General features: G+C 42.9%; 1 protein-coding gene across 13 annotated transcripts in view; it reads right to left on the bottom strand.

Moving 5' to 3' along the window:
* Window positions 1-13,924, bottom strand: part of LOC122550501 (dedicator of cytokinesis protein 9) — a 339,837-nt gene that overhangs the window by 155,919 nt on the left and 169,994 nt on the right. For all 13 annotated transcript variants that reach the window (XM_087987930.1, XM_043691316.2, XM_087987937.1 and 10 more), the window contains exons 4-5: window positions 12,340-12,422; window positions 2,596-2,665 (exon numbers count right to left, since the gene is read on the bottom strand). In XM_087987930.1, the coding sequence (XP_087844056.1) occupies window positions 2,596-2,665; window positions 12,340-12,422 (153 nt within the window). The remainder of the gene's footprint in view (window positions 1-2,595; window positions 2,666-12,339; window positions 12,423-13,924) is intronic.

Genomic DNA, 13,924 nt, shown 5'->3' with positions numbered 1-13,924 from the left:
GAGTTACAGCAGCTTAATTACATGAAAATCTCCAACCTTATTCTACTTACGCTGTGGGAACTTGCAAGTTCCCCTCTAAAGCACATATCACTTTGTCTTGGATGATGTATATCACCATTCTTTCACCATTACTGTGTCAAAATCCAGTAACTCCCTCCCCAACAGCCTTGTGGGTGTCTCTACACCCTAAGGACTAAAGCATTTCAAGAAGACAGTTCACCACCACCTTGTCAAGGGCAATTACAGATGTACAATAAACACAGGCCTAACAAGTGACGCCCATATTCAATTAATGAAAAGAAACAAAAATACAGGCCAAAATACCCTGTGTCTTGCATGTCTTCTGGAAGGATACAGCACAGTGAAGAGATCAATTCTAATAAAACAGGAGTACCACAGGGATCCGAGACGCTATTGTATAAAGTACAAACTGAACTTACAAGATGTGTTGAATGTAACTGAATTGTTGAATGTTACAATACCATACTCATATTATGCGAGCTTCACATAATTTGGAATGGGAGTCCCTATTTCGTGAATGTCTCAGAATTGGAAATGAAATTTTCTCAACACAAGATTTTGTTTTTCTGCTCAGGTGCACAGTTCCTCAAAAGGGGGATAAACAATCACAATGTTCCCTCTCTTTAGTCAAAGATTCCAGTTCAAAGGAATAGGAAAAGCCCATTCAGGTTCCTGAACCTGTTTTGCATTGAATGGGATCATGACTCTTCTATATCCAAACTGCATCCCTCCGCCTTTGCTTCGTATCCCTGAATACTCTAGTCTTGAAAAATAACTATCCAGATTTAAAATAATTAACTGAGCTAGCATTTTGTGGGAGAGGGTTCCAAACTTCCAACATCTTTTGTGAGAAGAAGTGCTCCCTAATTTATTTCCTGAAGGACCTGGCTTCGGAGTTTTCGAGTCTAAGACTCCTGCACCAAATCGTAAAGTATCTATCCAATCAATTGCTTTGAAAATCCTAAAGAATCAAGTAAATCACCCCTTAGTTTACGCATTCTAAGGAATACAAAGTCAAAAATCACATGACAGCGGGTTATAGTCCAACAGATTTATTTGAAACCGCAGACTTTCAGAGCCGCTGCTCCTTCCTACAAGCCTAGGTTGTGTAGTCTCTCCACATAACTTAACCCTTAGTAAACTGGAATGATCTGGTGAATCTCCGCTACACTCCTTACAAGGCCACCGTGTGTTTTTTTAAGGTGGGATGCACTGAACTGTCCACACAACTGCTATAATCAAACTCTATAAAGTTATGGAACATCCGTTCACGGAACAAGATTGTAACACCTTATTGGAAATCAATTCAAAGTCCACAAAACACATCCAATAATTTACAATTTATGATGGGAAACATTTCAATAACTTCCTTTGGGATGCTTGCAGTTCCTTAGCAGTGAAACACAAATGTGTTTGTATTGCTTCTCAGTTGCAGCTGCATTCATATGACACCTTGAAATGATAGATAATCAACTTTTCTCCTCATGTGTAAAACTGTACTTTGCAGATCAAAAATCAGGTCCAATGACAATGCCTTGTGGAACAACAAATCAGTCTTAAAGACACATACATTGTTAATCCGCAAACTGGACAGCAAGCTCAAAAGATTAAGAAACACCATGAGCTGTGAATCTCTGGAACTCGCTAGTCGACTTGTATAATGACCTGAATCATTAACATGCCTTTATTATTCCAGTGAAATACAGCCCATTGAGTTCAGAGCCCCCTTGTCCCTCATTATTCGGAGAATTGCTAGGATTTGCACACTAATTGATCATTAAATTCAGTGCAAAAGGAAGACACAATTAATCGAATAAATGTATTTTTAATAATGTGAAATTGTTACTGCAATGCCAATCTGTCAGACTTTTCTGGAAAATGAACATATCATTTGTGGTGCTGTGGTAGTGCCCCTACTACTGTGTCTGGAGGCATAGGTTCAAGCCTCACCTTCTCATAGGTGTGTAAAACAGGTTGGTCAAAGAGAAATCTTAAACTGTGGAATCTCACGCCTGTGAGGTGATGCATGTTTAAGATTTTTATAATGGCAAATTTAAAATGCTTTTGATTTCTTTTTCTTTTCCTCTCTTTCTCTTTCTCACTCTCTTAATCCAAGCATTTTTTCTCTTTGCTTTCTTTCTGATTTTACATGAATCTAATTCTCCCAATTTCCATCTCCGTCATTTCTACTTTTCCTCAATTCATAAATTTCATTGGTTCAGGAAACAGACTGTGGATTGATGTACACCCCAGTGAGGTCCCTGACGTTCTGTTACCCTCTGTGTGCTGCTAAGAACACACATTCTGAACGACAGACAGAAAATAAAGGAGAGGGAGAAGTCTAAGCAGGCAAAACCATAACATCCACCATCCAACCCCAACCCTTCTGGAAAGTTTGTTTCATTGCATTTGAAGGAGTTGGCCTTCTCCTTACCTTTTCTATCTTACATGTTTGTGAGCCTGTGAAACTAAATCATTGATTGAAGTGAGCATGAGTTTTGGTAAAAAGGTACCAACCACTGCAATTCAATTTAGATCTTCCCAAATAAATCAGAATAATTAAATATTGACTACCTCATCTTTGTCAACATCTTCATCAACTTCAAAAACGTGAACTGGAAGTTTTTCTGGTCTTGGTGCTTTGCTGTAAGGAAATAAACCAACAAATACACAATGATGTGGCAGTCATAAAAACAACAGCCTTCTTCGAAAAGCCAACACGAGATTTTACAAAAATAAAGCAGAACTCGGTTAAAGAAAACCTTGCATTTATATAGTGCCTATCATGACACCATGGTGACCTATGACACTTAGAGTCATAGAGATTTTCAGCCTGGAAATAGACCCTTCAGTCCAATTCATCCATGCCAGCCAGATACCCTAAATTAATCTAGTCTCATTTACCAGCACTTGGTCCATATCTCTTCCTATTCATATTCCCATCCATATGCCTTTTATATGTTGACTGAAAACAACAAATGCTGGAGATCACAGCATCCATGGAGAGAGACCTGTCTGACCCACTGTGATCTCAAGCATTTGTTGTTTTCAGTACAGATTCCAACATCTGCAATAATTTGCTTCTGCCTTTTAAATGTTTAATAGGACCAACCTCCACCACTTCCTCTGGCAACTTGTTCCATACATGCACCACCCTCTGTGTGAAAAAGTTGCCCCTTTTAAATCTTTACCCTCTCACCTTAAACCTATGCCCTCTTGTGAAGAAGGCGTTTGGTACACTTTCCTTTATTGGTCAGAGTATTGAGTACAGGAGCTGGGAGGTCATGCTGAGGCAGTGCAGAACATTGGTTAGGTCACTTGTGGAATATTTCTTGTAAATCTAGTCACCTTTCTATCAGAAGGATGTTGCAAAACTTGAAAGGGTTCAGAAAAGTTTACAAGGATGTTGCCAGGGTTGGAGGATTTGAGTTATAGGGAGAGGTTGAATAGGGGCTGTTTTCCCTGGAGCGTCTGAGGCTGAGGGGTGACCTTCTTGAGGTTCATAAAATCATGAGGGGCATGGATAGGATAAATAGATAAGGTCTTTTCCCTGGGGTCGGGGCGTCCAGAACTAGAGGGCATGGTTTAGAGTGAGAGGGGCAAGATATAAAAGAGACCTAAGGTGGTACGTGTGTGAAATGGGCTGTCAGAGGAAGTGGTGGAGGCTGGTACAATTGCAACATTTAAAAGGCATTTGGATGGGTATATGAATAGGAAGGGTTTGGAGGGATATGGGTTGGGTGCTGGTAGGTGGGACTAGATTGGGTTGGGATATCTGGTCGACATGGACGGGTTGGACAGAAGGGTCTGTTTCCATGCTGTACATCCCTATGACTCTAGTTTTGGACTCCCCTACCCTGGCTATTCCCCCTATCCGTGCCCCTCATGGAATACTCCTTTTAAAGTATAGTCACTGTTGTCATGTAGAAATCACAGCAGCTAACAACAGTACACAACAAGCTCTCCAACAACAACATGGCACTAACAAGGTAATCTGTTTTGTGATGTTGGGTGAGGCATTAATATGGAACACCTCTGCAAAATAGGTGATCTTTTCCCTTAACCTGGAGCAGAGCTGAGGTCTCAGTTTACCATCTTAACTGACAACGTAACACTCCTACAGTTACTGCATTTATTTGTCAGCTGAATTTGTTGTGCTCAGCTCCTTCGGTTAGACTTGCACTTACAACCTTCTGACTGAGAGGCAGAGCACTAATCAAAAATTCTGCTTTCCCCCTCCATACAGCCAAAAGTTTGATACAACTAGATGCTTATTTAATCAAATCTGGCATGTTAGGTGTAGTGGTCTTTTCCAGCTCTATGATTCGTAAACCTTAAATTTATAAAGATCTTATAGTTTGGCTGATTTATTTTCTCCAATGGCATTCCAGGATGTCATACCACAAAAAAATCAAAATATATTCAGTTATGCCCTCCCATTTTGTTTTCTTAAAGTTCGTGGCTAGTTTCACAATGTTAAGGTGCAACCTAGTAGCTCTTAAATAACTGCAGAGTGATCTGACTCACATTTTAACCCTGTTGTAACATAGCACAAAATATGTCCTTTTGCTCTTATAAAGTGCATACCAGAACATATGGCCTGTTTTACACTGCCCCCCCATTCTGCATGTCAACTGCAACAGATTTAGCAGAAAGTCAATGTGACAGTTAACACATACATTTCAACATGGGTGTTAAACCAGATTTGGTATCTTTCTGATCATGTCCGTTATGTTCTTAGCAAACATCTGAACAACCATTTGCTGTTATCTTCACACCAAACAACAGTGACTGGTGTCGAGAGTAACATATCAAATTAGCAACAAAAAACTTGCATTTATACAGCAGCCTTATCTCAGTAAAACATTCCAAGGTGCTTCAGACCAGCATTTCCAACAAAATTACCACACAGAACCACATTAGGAGATATTAAGAAATGTGACCAAAACTTGGTGAAAGAAGTAGGTTTTAAGTTGAGTCCGAGCGGAGGAAAATAAGAGGTAAAGCTGCAGATAAGCAGAGAGATTAAAGAACAGAATTTCAAAGTTCAGGATCCAGCCAGCTGAGCTTACAGGCACAATGGTGGAGCACACAGATCTCTTGAGGGGAATCTACAGTGACTGCGGAGGCTGAGGCCGGGTGAGTTTGGTGGTGGGGTTCAATGTTAAACAATCTTGAGAAATTTAAAATCACAGTCTTGCTAAATGAACAGCCAAAGCAGGGTCAGTAAGTACAGATAGTGAACTGGACTTTATGCCATTTGGAATAGGACCACTCGTGTCCTGAATGAGTTTCTTTATAGAGTGTTGAAGGTGAGAGGTTGTTAGGAACTAATTGGGGAAGACAAATTGAGAGATAATAAAGATGAGGATTCTAGCAGTGTATGAGCTGACACCTGGTAAGAAATAATGTCGCTGAGGTGAAGCGGAGATGAGTGTAATGGGGGAGGTGGTGTCGTGATAATGTAGAAAATACAGATCAGTAATCCAGAGACTGAGGTTAATGGTCAGTGTCATAGATTCGAATCCCACCAAGGCAGATTGTGAAATCTGAATCCAGTGAAATCGGGAATTAAAAAGCTAATTATGTAACCACGGCTGACTGTCTTAAAGGCCCATTTGGTTCCCTACTGGAGTCAATGTTGATCCCTTAAAGGGAGAAAATGAGGGGTAGAGATACAGAGAGATCTAAAAAGGGCATCAATGACCCCCAATAAAACTGGAGTCAATGGGAATCAGGGGGAATCTCTGTTGGTTGAATTTAAAGGTGGCAGAAAGGAAGATGGCCATGGTTGTTGGAGGCCAGTTATCTCAACCCCAGGACAATTCCACAGGAGTTCCTCAGGTATTGTCTTAGGGTCAACAAGTGTGGTGCTGGAAAAGCACGGCCAGTCAGGCAGCATCTGAGGAGCAGGAAAGTCAACGTTTCGAGCATAAGCTCTTCATCAGGAATGTGGTTCTGATCTGGAACCAATGTTCCAGCGAAAAGGATAAATAGGGTGGGGTCACTAGGAATTTAAACTAGTGAGTCAGGGTGAAGGGAAAGGGAGACGACAGGGAGTATGATGGCAAATAAAAAGGTAAGCAACAGGTTAGCACGTGCACAGGAAGTGTAGATTCAAGGCAGACAATGAAAGAAACAAAAAAGGATAACTCAGGAGTTATTATTAGAGTAGTTGGAAATCATGAGAGTAAAGGCACTTTATCTGAATGCTCGTAGCATTCGTAACAAGACTGATGATTTAATGGCACAAATTATCGCGAGTGAATATGATTTGGTTGTCATTACTGAGACGTGGTTACAGGATGGTCACGAATGAAAGTTAAATATCCAGGGGTACCAGACTTTTCGGAAGGACAGACAGGAAGGCAAGGGAGGTGGTGTAGCTCTGATAATTAAGAGTGACATCAGGATGGTGCTGCGAGATGGTATAGGTCCTATGGAGAATAAGGTTGAATCAATTTGGGTGGAAATTAGAGATTCTAAGAGGAAAAAGTCACTGATAGGCGTAGTCTATAGGCCTGGAGAAAGTGAGGACTGCAGATGCTGGAGTACCAGAGTTGAAAAGTGTGGTGCTGGAAAAACACAGCAGGCCAGGCAGCATCCGAGGAGCAGGAGAATCGACGTTTCGGGCATAAGCCCTTCTTCAGGAATGAGGCTGGTGTGCCAAACGGGCAGAGATAAAGGTAGGGGGGAGGGAATTTGGGGGAGGGGCGCTGGGAATACGATAGGTGGAAGGAGGTGAGGGTGAGGGTGATAGGCCTGAGGGTGTGGGGGCGGAGAGGTTGGGAAGAAGATTGCAGGTCAAGAGGGCGGTGCTGAATCCGAGGGTTGGGACTGAGACAAGGTGGGGGGAGGGGAAATGAGGAAGCTGGAGAAATCTACATTCATCCCGTGTGGTTGGAGGGTTCCTAGGCGGAACATGAGACGCTCTTCCTCCAGGTGTCGCGTGGCTAGGGTCTGGCGATGGAGGAGGCGAAGGACCTGCATGGCCTTGGCGGAGTGGGAGGGGGAATTAAAGTGTTCAGCCACAGGGCGGTTGGGTTGGTTGGTCTGGGTGTCCCAGAGGTGTTCCCTGAAACGTTCTGCAAGTAGGTGGCCTGTCTCCCCAGTATAGAGGAGACCACATCAGGTGCAGCAGATGCAGTAAATGGTGTGTGTGGAGGTGCAGGTGAATTTGAAACGGATATAGAAGGATCCATTGGGGCCTTGGAGGGAGGTGTGGGCGCAAGTTTTGCACTTCTTGCGGTTGCAGGGGAAGGTGCCGGGAGTGGAGGTTGGGTTGGTGGGGGATGTGGACCTGACGAGGGAGTCGCGGAGGGAGTGGTCTCTCCTGAATGCTGAAAGGGATGGAGAGGGAAATACATCCCTGGTGGTGGGGTCTGTTTGGAGGTGGCGGAAATGACGGAGGATGATACGATGTATATGGAGGTTGGTGGGGTGGAAGGTGAGGACCAGTGGGGTTCTGTCCTGGTGGCGATTGGAGGGGCGGGGTTCAAGGGCGGAGGTGCGGGAAGTGGAGGAGATGCGGTGGAGAGCGTCGTCGACCACATCGGAGGGGAAATTGCGGTCTTTGAAGAAGGAGGCCATTTGAGTCGTTCGGTAGTGGAATTGGTCCTCCTGGGAGCAGGATGCGGCGGAGGCAGAGGAATTGGGAATATGGGATGGCGTTTTTTCAGGGGGCAGAGTGGGAGGAGGTGTAATCTAGGTAGCTATGGGAGTCGGTCGGTTTGTAGTAAATGTCTGTGTTGAGTCGGTCGCCCCAGATAGAAATGGAGAGGTCTAGGAAGCGGAGGGAGGAGTCTGAGATGGTCCAGGTAAATTTGAGGTCAGGGTTGAAGGTGTTAGTAAAGTGGATGAACTGTTCAACCTTCTCGTGGGAGCACGAGGCAGCGCCGATACAATCATCGATGTAGCGGAGGAAAAGGTGGGGGGTGGTGCCAGTGTAGCTGTGGAAGATGGACTGTTCCACATATCCGACAAAGAGGCAGGCACAGCTGGGGCCCATGGCTACTCCTTTGGTTTGGAGGAAGTGGGAGGATTGGAAGGAGAAGTTGTTAAGAGTGAGGACCAGTTCAGTCAGTCGAAGGAGGGTGTCAATGGAAGGGTACTGGTTGGGTCGTCGGGAGAGGAAGAAGCGGAGGGCTTGGAGGCCTTTGTGATGGACCTTCGTCTATAGGCCACCAAATAATAACATCATATTGGGGCAGGCAATAAACAAGGAAATAACTAATGCCTGTAAAAGTGGTATGGCAATTATCATGGGGGATTTTAATCTACGTGTAGATTGGTCGAACCAGCTCGGTCAGGGTAGCCTTGAGGAGGAGTTCATTGAGTGTATCCATGATAGTTTTCTTGAACAGTATGTAATGGAACCAACAAGGGAGCCAGCTATCCTAGATCTGGTCCTGTGTAATGAGACAGGAATAATTAATTACCTCATAGTTAGGGATCCTCTTGGAAGGAATGATCATAGTATGGTTGTATTTAGAATATAGATGGAGAGTGTGAAGATAAAATCCAAATCTAAATTGCTGTTCTTGAACAAGGGGGACTACAATGCCATGAGGGAGGAGTTGGCTAAAGTAAACTGGAAACAAAGATTTCATGGTGGGACAGGAGACAAGAATGGAGGACATCCAAACCAATTTTTCAAAGTGTTCAGCAAAAGTATATTCCAGTGAAAAGAAAGGACTGTAATATTAAGGGTAAGGAAATAAGGGAGGCTATCAAGTTGAAAGAGAAGGCATACAAAGTGGTTAAAAACTGCAAGGAACTAGAAGATTGGGAAACCTTTAAAAGGTCAACAGAAAGCCACAAAAAGAGCTATAATGAAAAATAAGATAGAACATGAGAAAAAAAACTAGCACAGAATATAAAGACAGATAGCAAAGGTTTCTATAAACATATAAAAAGAGTGGCTAGAGTAAATGTTGGTCTTTTAGAGAATGAGAAGGGGAATTTCATTATAGGATATGGTGAAATGGCTGAGGCATTGAACAGGTATTTTGTATCAGTCTTCACAGTGGAGACATGCCAGTAATTGACAGAGACAAAGGTAGGTGAGGACCTGGAAACAATCATTATTATGGAAGAGTTAGTGTTGGGCAAACAAATGGAGCTAAGGATTGATAAGTCTCCTGGCCCTGATGGAATGTAGCCAACGGGGATAAAAGAGATGGCACGAGAAATAGTAGGTGCACTGGAAGTAATTTTTAAAATTCGCTAGCCTCTGGGGCAGTCCCAGCAGACTGGAAAACAGCAAATGTGACACCACTGTTTAAAAAGGGAGGTAGACAAAAGATGGGGAGTTACAGACCGATTAGCTTAATCTCTGGGAAGATTCTTGAGTCTTTTATCAATCAAGGCATCTTGTTAGGAATTGTCCCGTTGGGCAGAAACAGCATGGGTTCATGAAGGGCAGGTCACGCTTGACAAGCATGGTGGACAACGGGGACCCAGTGGATGTGGTGTACCTAAATCTCCAAAAGGCCTTCGATAAGGTGCTGCACAAGAGGCTGCTCCATAAGGATGCATGGCATTAGGGGTAAAGTATTAGCATGGTTAGAGGATTGGTTGACTAACAGGAAGCAGAGTGGGAATAAATTAGTACTATTCTGACTGGCAATCAGTGACTAGTGATGTGCCACAGGGATCAGTGTTGGGACCACAATTATTTACAATTTATATAGATGATTTGGAGTTGGGGACCACGTGTAGATGACAGTAAGAAGAGTGACAGAGCAAAGTGTGCACAGGATTGTGAAACTTTGCAGGGGAACATAGATACATTGAGTGAGTGGGCAAAGGTCTGGCAGATGGAGTACAATGTTAATAAATGTCAAGTCATCCATTTTAGTAGGAGTAACAGTAAAAAGGATTATTACTTGAATGGTGAAAAGTTGCAGCATGCTGCTATGCAGAGAGACCTGGGTGTCCTTGTGCATGAATCACAGAACGTTGGCCTGCAAGTACAACAAGTAATTAAGGGAAATGGAATTTTGTCTTTATTGTTAAAGGGTTTGAATTCAAAAGGAGGAAGGTTATGTTGCAGCTGTATGGGGTGCTGGTGAGACCACACCTGGAGTACTGCGTGTAGTTTTGGTCTCCTTACTTGAGAAAGGAAGTACTGGCACTGGAGGGGGTGCAGAGGAGGTTCACTAGGTTGATTCCGGAGTTGAGGGGGTTAGTTTATGAGGAGAGACTGAGTAGACTGGGATTATATTCATTGGAATTCAGAAGAATGAGGGGGGGATCTTATAGAAACATATAAAATTATGAAGGGAATAAGATAGAAGTAGAGAGAATGTTTCCACTGGCAGGTGAAACAGGGACAAGAGGGCATAGCCTCAAGATTAGAGGGAGCAGATTTAGAACTGAATTGAGAAGGAAGTTCACCCAGAGGGTTGTTAATCCATGGAATTCCTTGAAGTAATTGACACTACTTCAGTAAATGTTTTTAAAGCTAAGTTGGATTTTTTTTTAGAGCAATAAAGGAATTAAGGGAAACAGTGAGAGCACGGATAAATGGATCTGAGGCCACAAAAAGATCTGATTGAATAGCGGAGCAGGCTCAAAGGGACGGAAGGCCTATTCCTGCTCCTAGTTCTTATGGTCTTATGTAAATGGAATGTTCACTGACGGTTGCCTAAGGTTCAGTACCATTCACGACTCCTCAGACACTGAAGCAGTCCCTGTCCAAATGTAGCAATACCTGGACAATATCCAAGCTTGGGTTGATCAGTGGGCAGTAACATTCACGCCACACCAGTTACATACAATAACCTATTCCAATAAGAGAGAATCTAACCAGTGTCTCCAAGCATGACCATTATTGAATCCCCTATTATCACCATCCTCGGGGTTACCACCGATCAGAACCTGACTGGACCAGCTGATATAATAGTGGCTACAAGAGCAGGTCAGGGGCTAGGACTGTGGCAAGTAACTCACATCCTGTGTGCTCCCAATGCCCATCTCTCAGGCACAGAGGGGCAAAAAACAGCAATACTTGAAAACTAAAGTACTGGTAGTACTGGTCCTCCATTTTGATGGATACAAGATGAGGCAAACCAGAATGTCTCATTCACTAGTTTTATTGTTTTTTTTCCTTCCCTTGGGAAGTCAGGTGTGTGTGAGATGGAGTACTCTCCAATTGATTGCAACGGTGCAGCTCCAACAAAACTCAAAAAGCTTGACACCATGCATGACAAACACCACACTCACCATCTTCAATACAGTCAGTTCTGTTCTCACATTATAGTTCCATTCTCGTGTAATCCCGTATTACAAGAAAAATGGCATAATAGCAGCATCATTTAAATTAATAGGACCAGAATCGTGTTATAACTAATACATGCTTTAAAACTTCATGCTTTAGAAACAGTGTCCCCAATTTCTCAATCGTGTTATAGCGAATTTGTTAACAGAATTATAACATGTTATTGTAGAACGGCCGGTACTCACTCCCTTCACCACCAATGCACAATTGCAGCATCACAGATGCAATGCAGTAATTCACTGAGGCACTTTACAACCAGGCAACCTCTACAGGGGCAGCAGAGTGGCTCAGTAGTTAGCACTGCTGCCTCACAGCGCCAGGCTGCCAGGTTCGATTCTAGCCTTGGGTGAATGTGTGGAGTTTGCACATTCTCCCTATGTCTGTGTGGGTTTCCTCCTACATTCCAAAGATGTGCAGGTTAGGTAAATTGGCCATTCTAAATTGTCCATAGTTGTTAGAAGGGATGGGTTACTGTTCGGAGGGTCAGTGTGGACATGTTGGGCCAAAGGGCCTGTTTCCACACTGTAGGGAACCTAATCTAATCTACTACCTTGAAGGACATGGGCAGCAGACGAGTGTAAACAGCACTATCTACAATTCCCATGCAAGTCACACACCATCATGACTTAGAAGTATAGCACCATTCCTTCACCGCCACGGAGTCAAAATCCTGGAGTCTCCTTTCCAACAGTACTGACAGTGTTCCACACCCCAAGGATTGCCGTGGTTCACAAAATCCACCACTACCTTCTCCAGAAAAACACTGGCCTAGCCAGCAACACCCACATCACAAGAATGAATTTAAAAAACAGCAAAACATTAGTTCCACTGACACTAATTCAAAAGAATTGTTATTGAAGTTCTTTGGTTGGTTGAAAAACAACTAACTTCTGAAATTAGATAGCATGTAAAATATTACACTTCTAGTGCCTGATGGCATTTAAATACATCTGTGAAGGTGAAAATCTGCTTTCTAAACGTATCAGGTTTTATTTGAATAAACAGACTGAGTGGTGGTGAGAAACAAATTCACTCACTTTGGCAGCTGCCTGAAATCTCCTGAGTAGTCTTCATACTTGTATTGAACGAGATGCCAATCAGAGTTGTAGGTCTTGATGCACTGAAAAGAACAACAAGGTAATATTGAATATTGCAGATTGCACACAATTTTACAGCTCAGAAACAGACCATTCAATTCCATTGGTCTATGCTGGTCTTATGCTTTACACAAGCCTCCTCCCACCCTCACTCCATCTCGCCATAACAGCATAATCTTCTATTACATTCTCCCTCGTACAACTACCTACGCTTTTCAATAGAACAAGTTAGATAACCCTAGTGGAAAACTGTAACAAAGCCTCACTTTAAATACATGCTTGGGCCAAACCTTGACATACACAACTGAGATTTAAGAATACCAAGAGTTGTAATCTGACTTACAGATCATATTTCTCATGTGCAGTCACAGAGCCATTCACCACAGAAACAGACTGTCCAGTCCAACCAGTCTATGCTCAGCATTATCCCAAACTAAACGAATCCTACCTGCCTGCACTTGGCCCATATCCCTCCAAATATTTCTTATTTATGTACTTATCTAAATGTCTTTTAAATGTTGTAACTGTACCTGCATCCACCACTTACTCTGGAAGTTCATTCCACACGTGGACCACTCTCTGTATAAAACATTGTGCCCATGTCTTTTTTAAATCTTTCTCCTCTCACCTTAAAAAAATGCCCATGAGTCTTGAAATGCCCCACCCTCAGGAAAAGACACCTGCCGTTCACCTTATCTATACCACTCATGATTTTATAAACCTCTATAAGGTCACCCCTGCGCGCCAGTAAAAAAGAAGTCCCAGCCTATCCTTATAACTCAGGCTTCCCATTCTCAGCAATGCCCTGCTAAATCTTTTGTGAATTCTCTCTAGTTTAACAATATCTTTCTTGTAACAGAACTGGACACAGTACGTCAGAAGAGGCTTCACCAACATCCTGTACAACTTCAACATGACGTCCCAACTCCTATACTCAAAGGACTGAGCATTGAAGGCAAGCGTGCTAAATGCCTTCTTAACCACCCTGTCTATATGTAACACAAAACTTCAAAGAATTATGCACATGAATTTCTGGGTCTCTCTGTTCGACATCACTACAAAGGGTCTAAGTCCCATCATTGTTTGTTTTACAAAAATGCAATTTCTCACATTTATCCAAATTAAACTCCATCTGCCACTCCTCAGCCCATTGACTAAATTGATCAAGATCTTTTTGTAATCTTAGATATCCTTCTTCAATAACCACGACACCACCAATTTTGGCATCGTCCACAAACTTATTAACCATGCATTCAATACTCTCATCTAAATCATTTGTATATATGACAAACACAAGTGGACCCAGCACCAATCCCTTGCGTGGTATACTGCTGGTAACAGGCCTCCAAACTGAAAAACAACACTCCTCCACCACCACCCCACTTCAGCCCTTAAGCCAATTTTGCATCCAATCGGCAAGCTCACCCCGAATCCCATGTGACCTAACTTTACTAATTAGTCTACAATGCGGAACCCTATCAAAGGCTTTACTAAAATCCACGTAAACAACTTCTACCATCCTGTC

Source organism: Chiloscyllium plagiosum, unplaced genomic scaffold (assembly GCF_037043375.1).
Source record: "Chiloscyllium plagiosum isolate Xiang-an unplaced genomic scaffold, Cpla_swu_hap1 HiC_scaffold_6, whole genome shotgun sequence".
Classification (NCBI taxonomy): Eukaryota; Metazoa; Chordata; class Chondrichthyes; order Orectolobiformes; family Hemiscylliidae; genus Chiloscyllium; species Chiloscyllium plagiosum.
The sequence above is the reverse complement of the archived record's forward strand: the minus strand, read 5'-3'. Positions and strand labels throughout refer to the sequence as shown.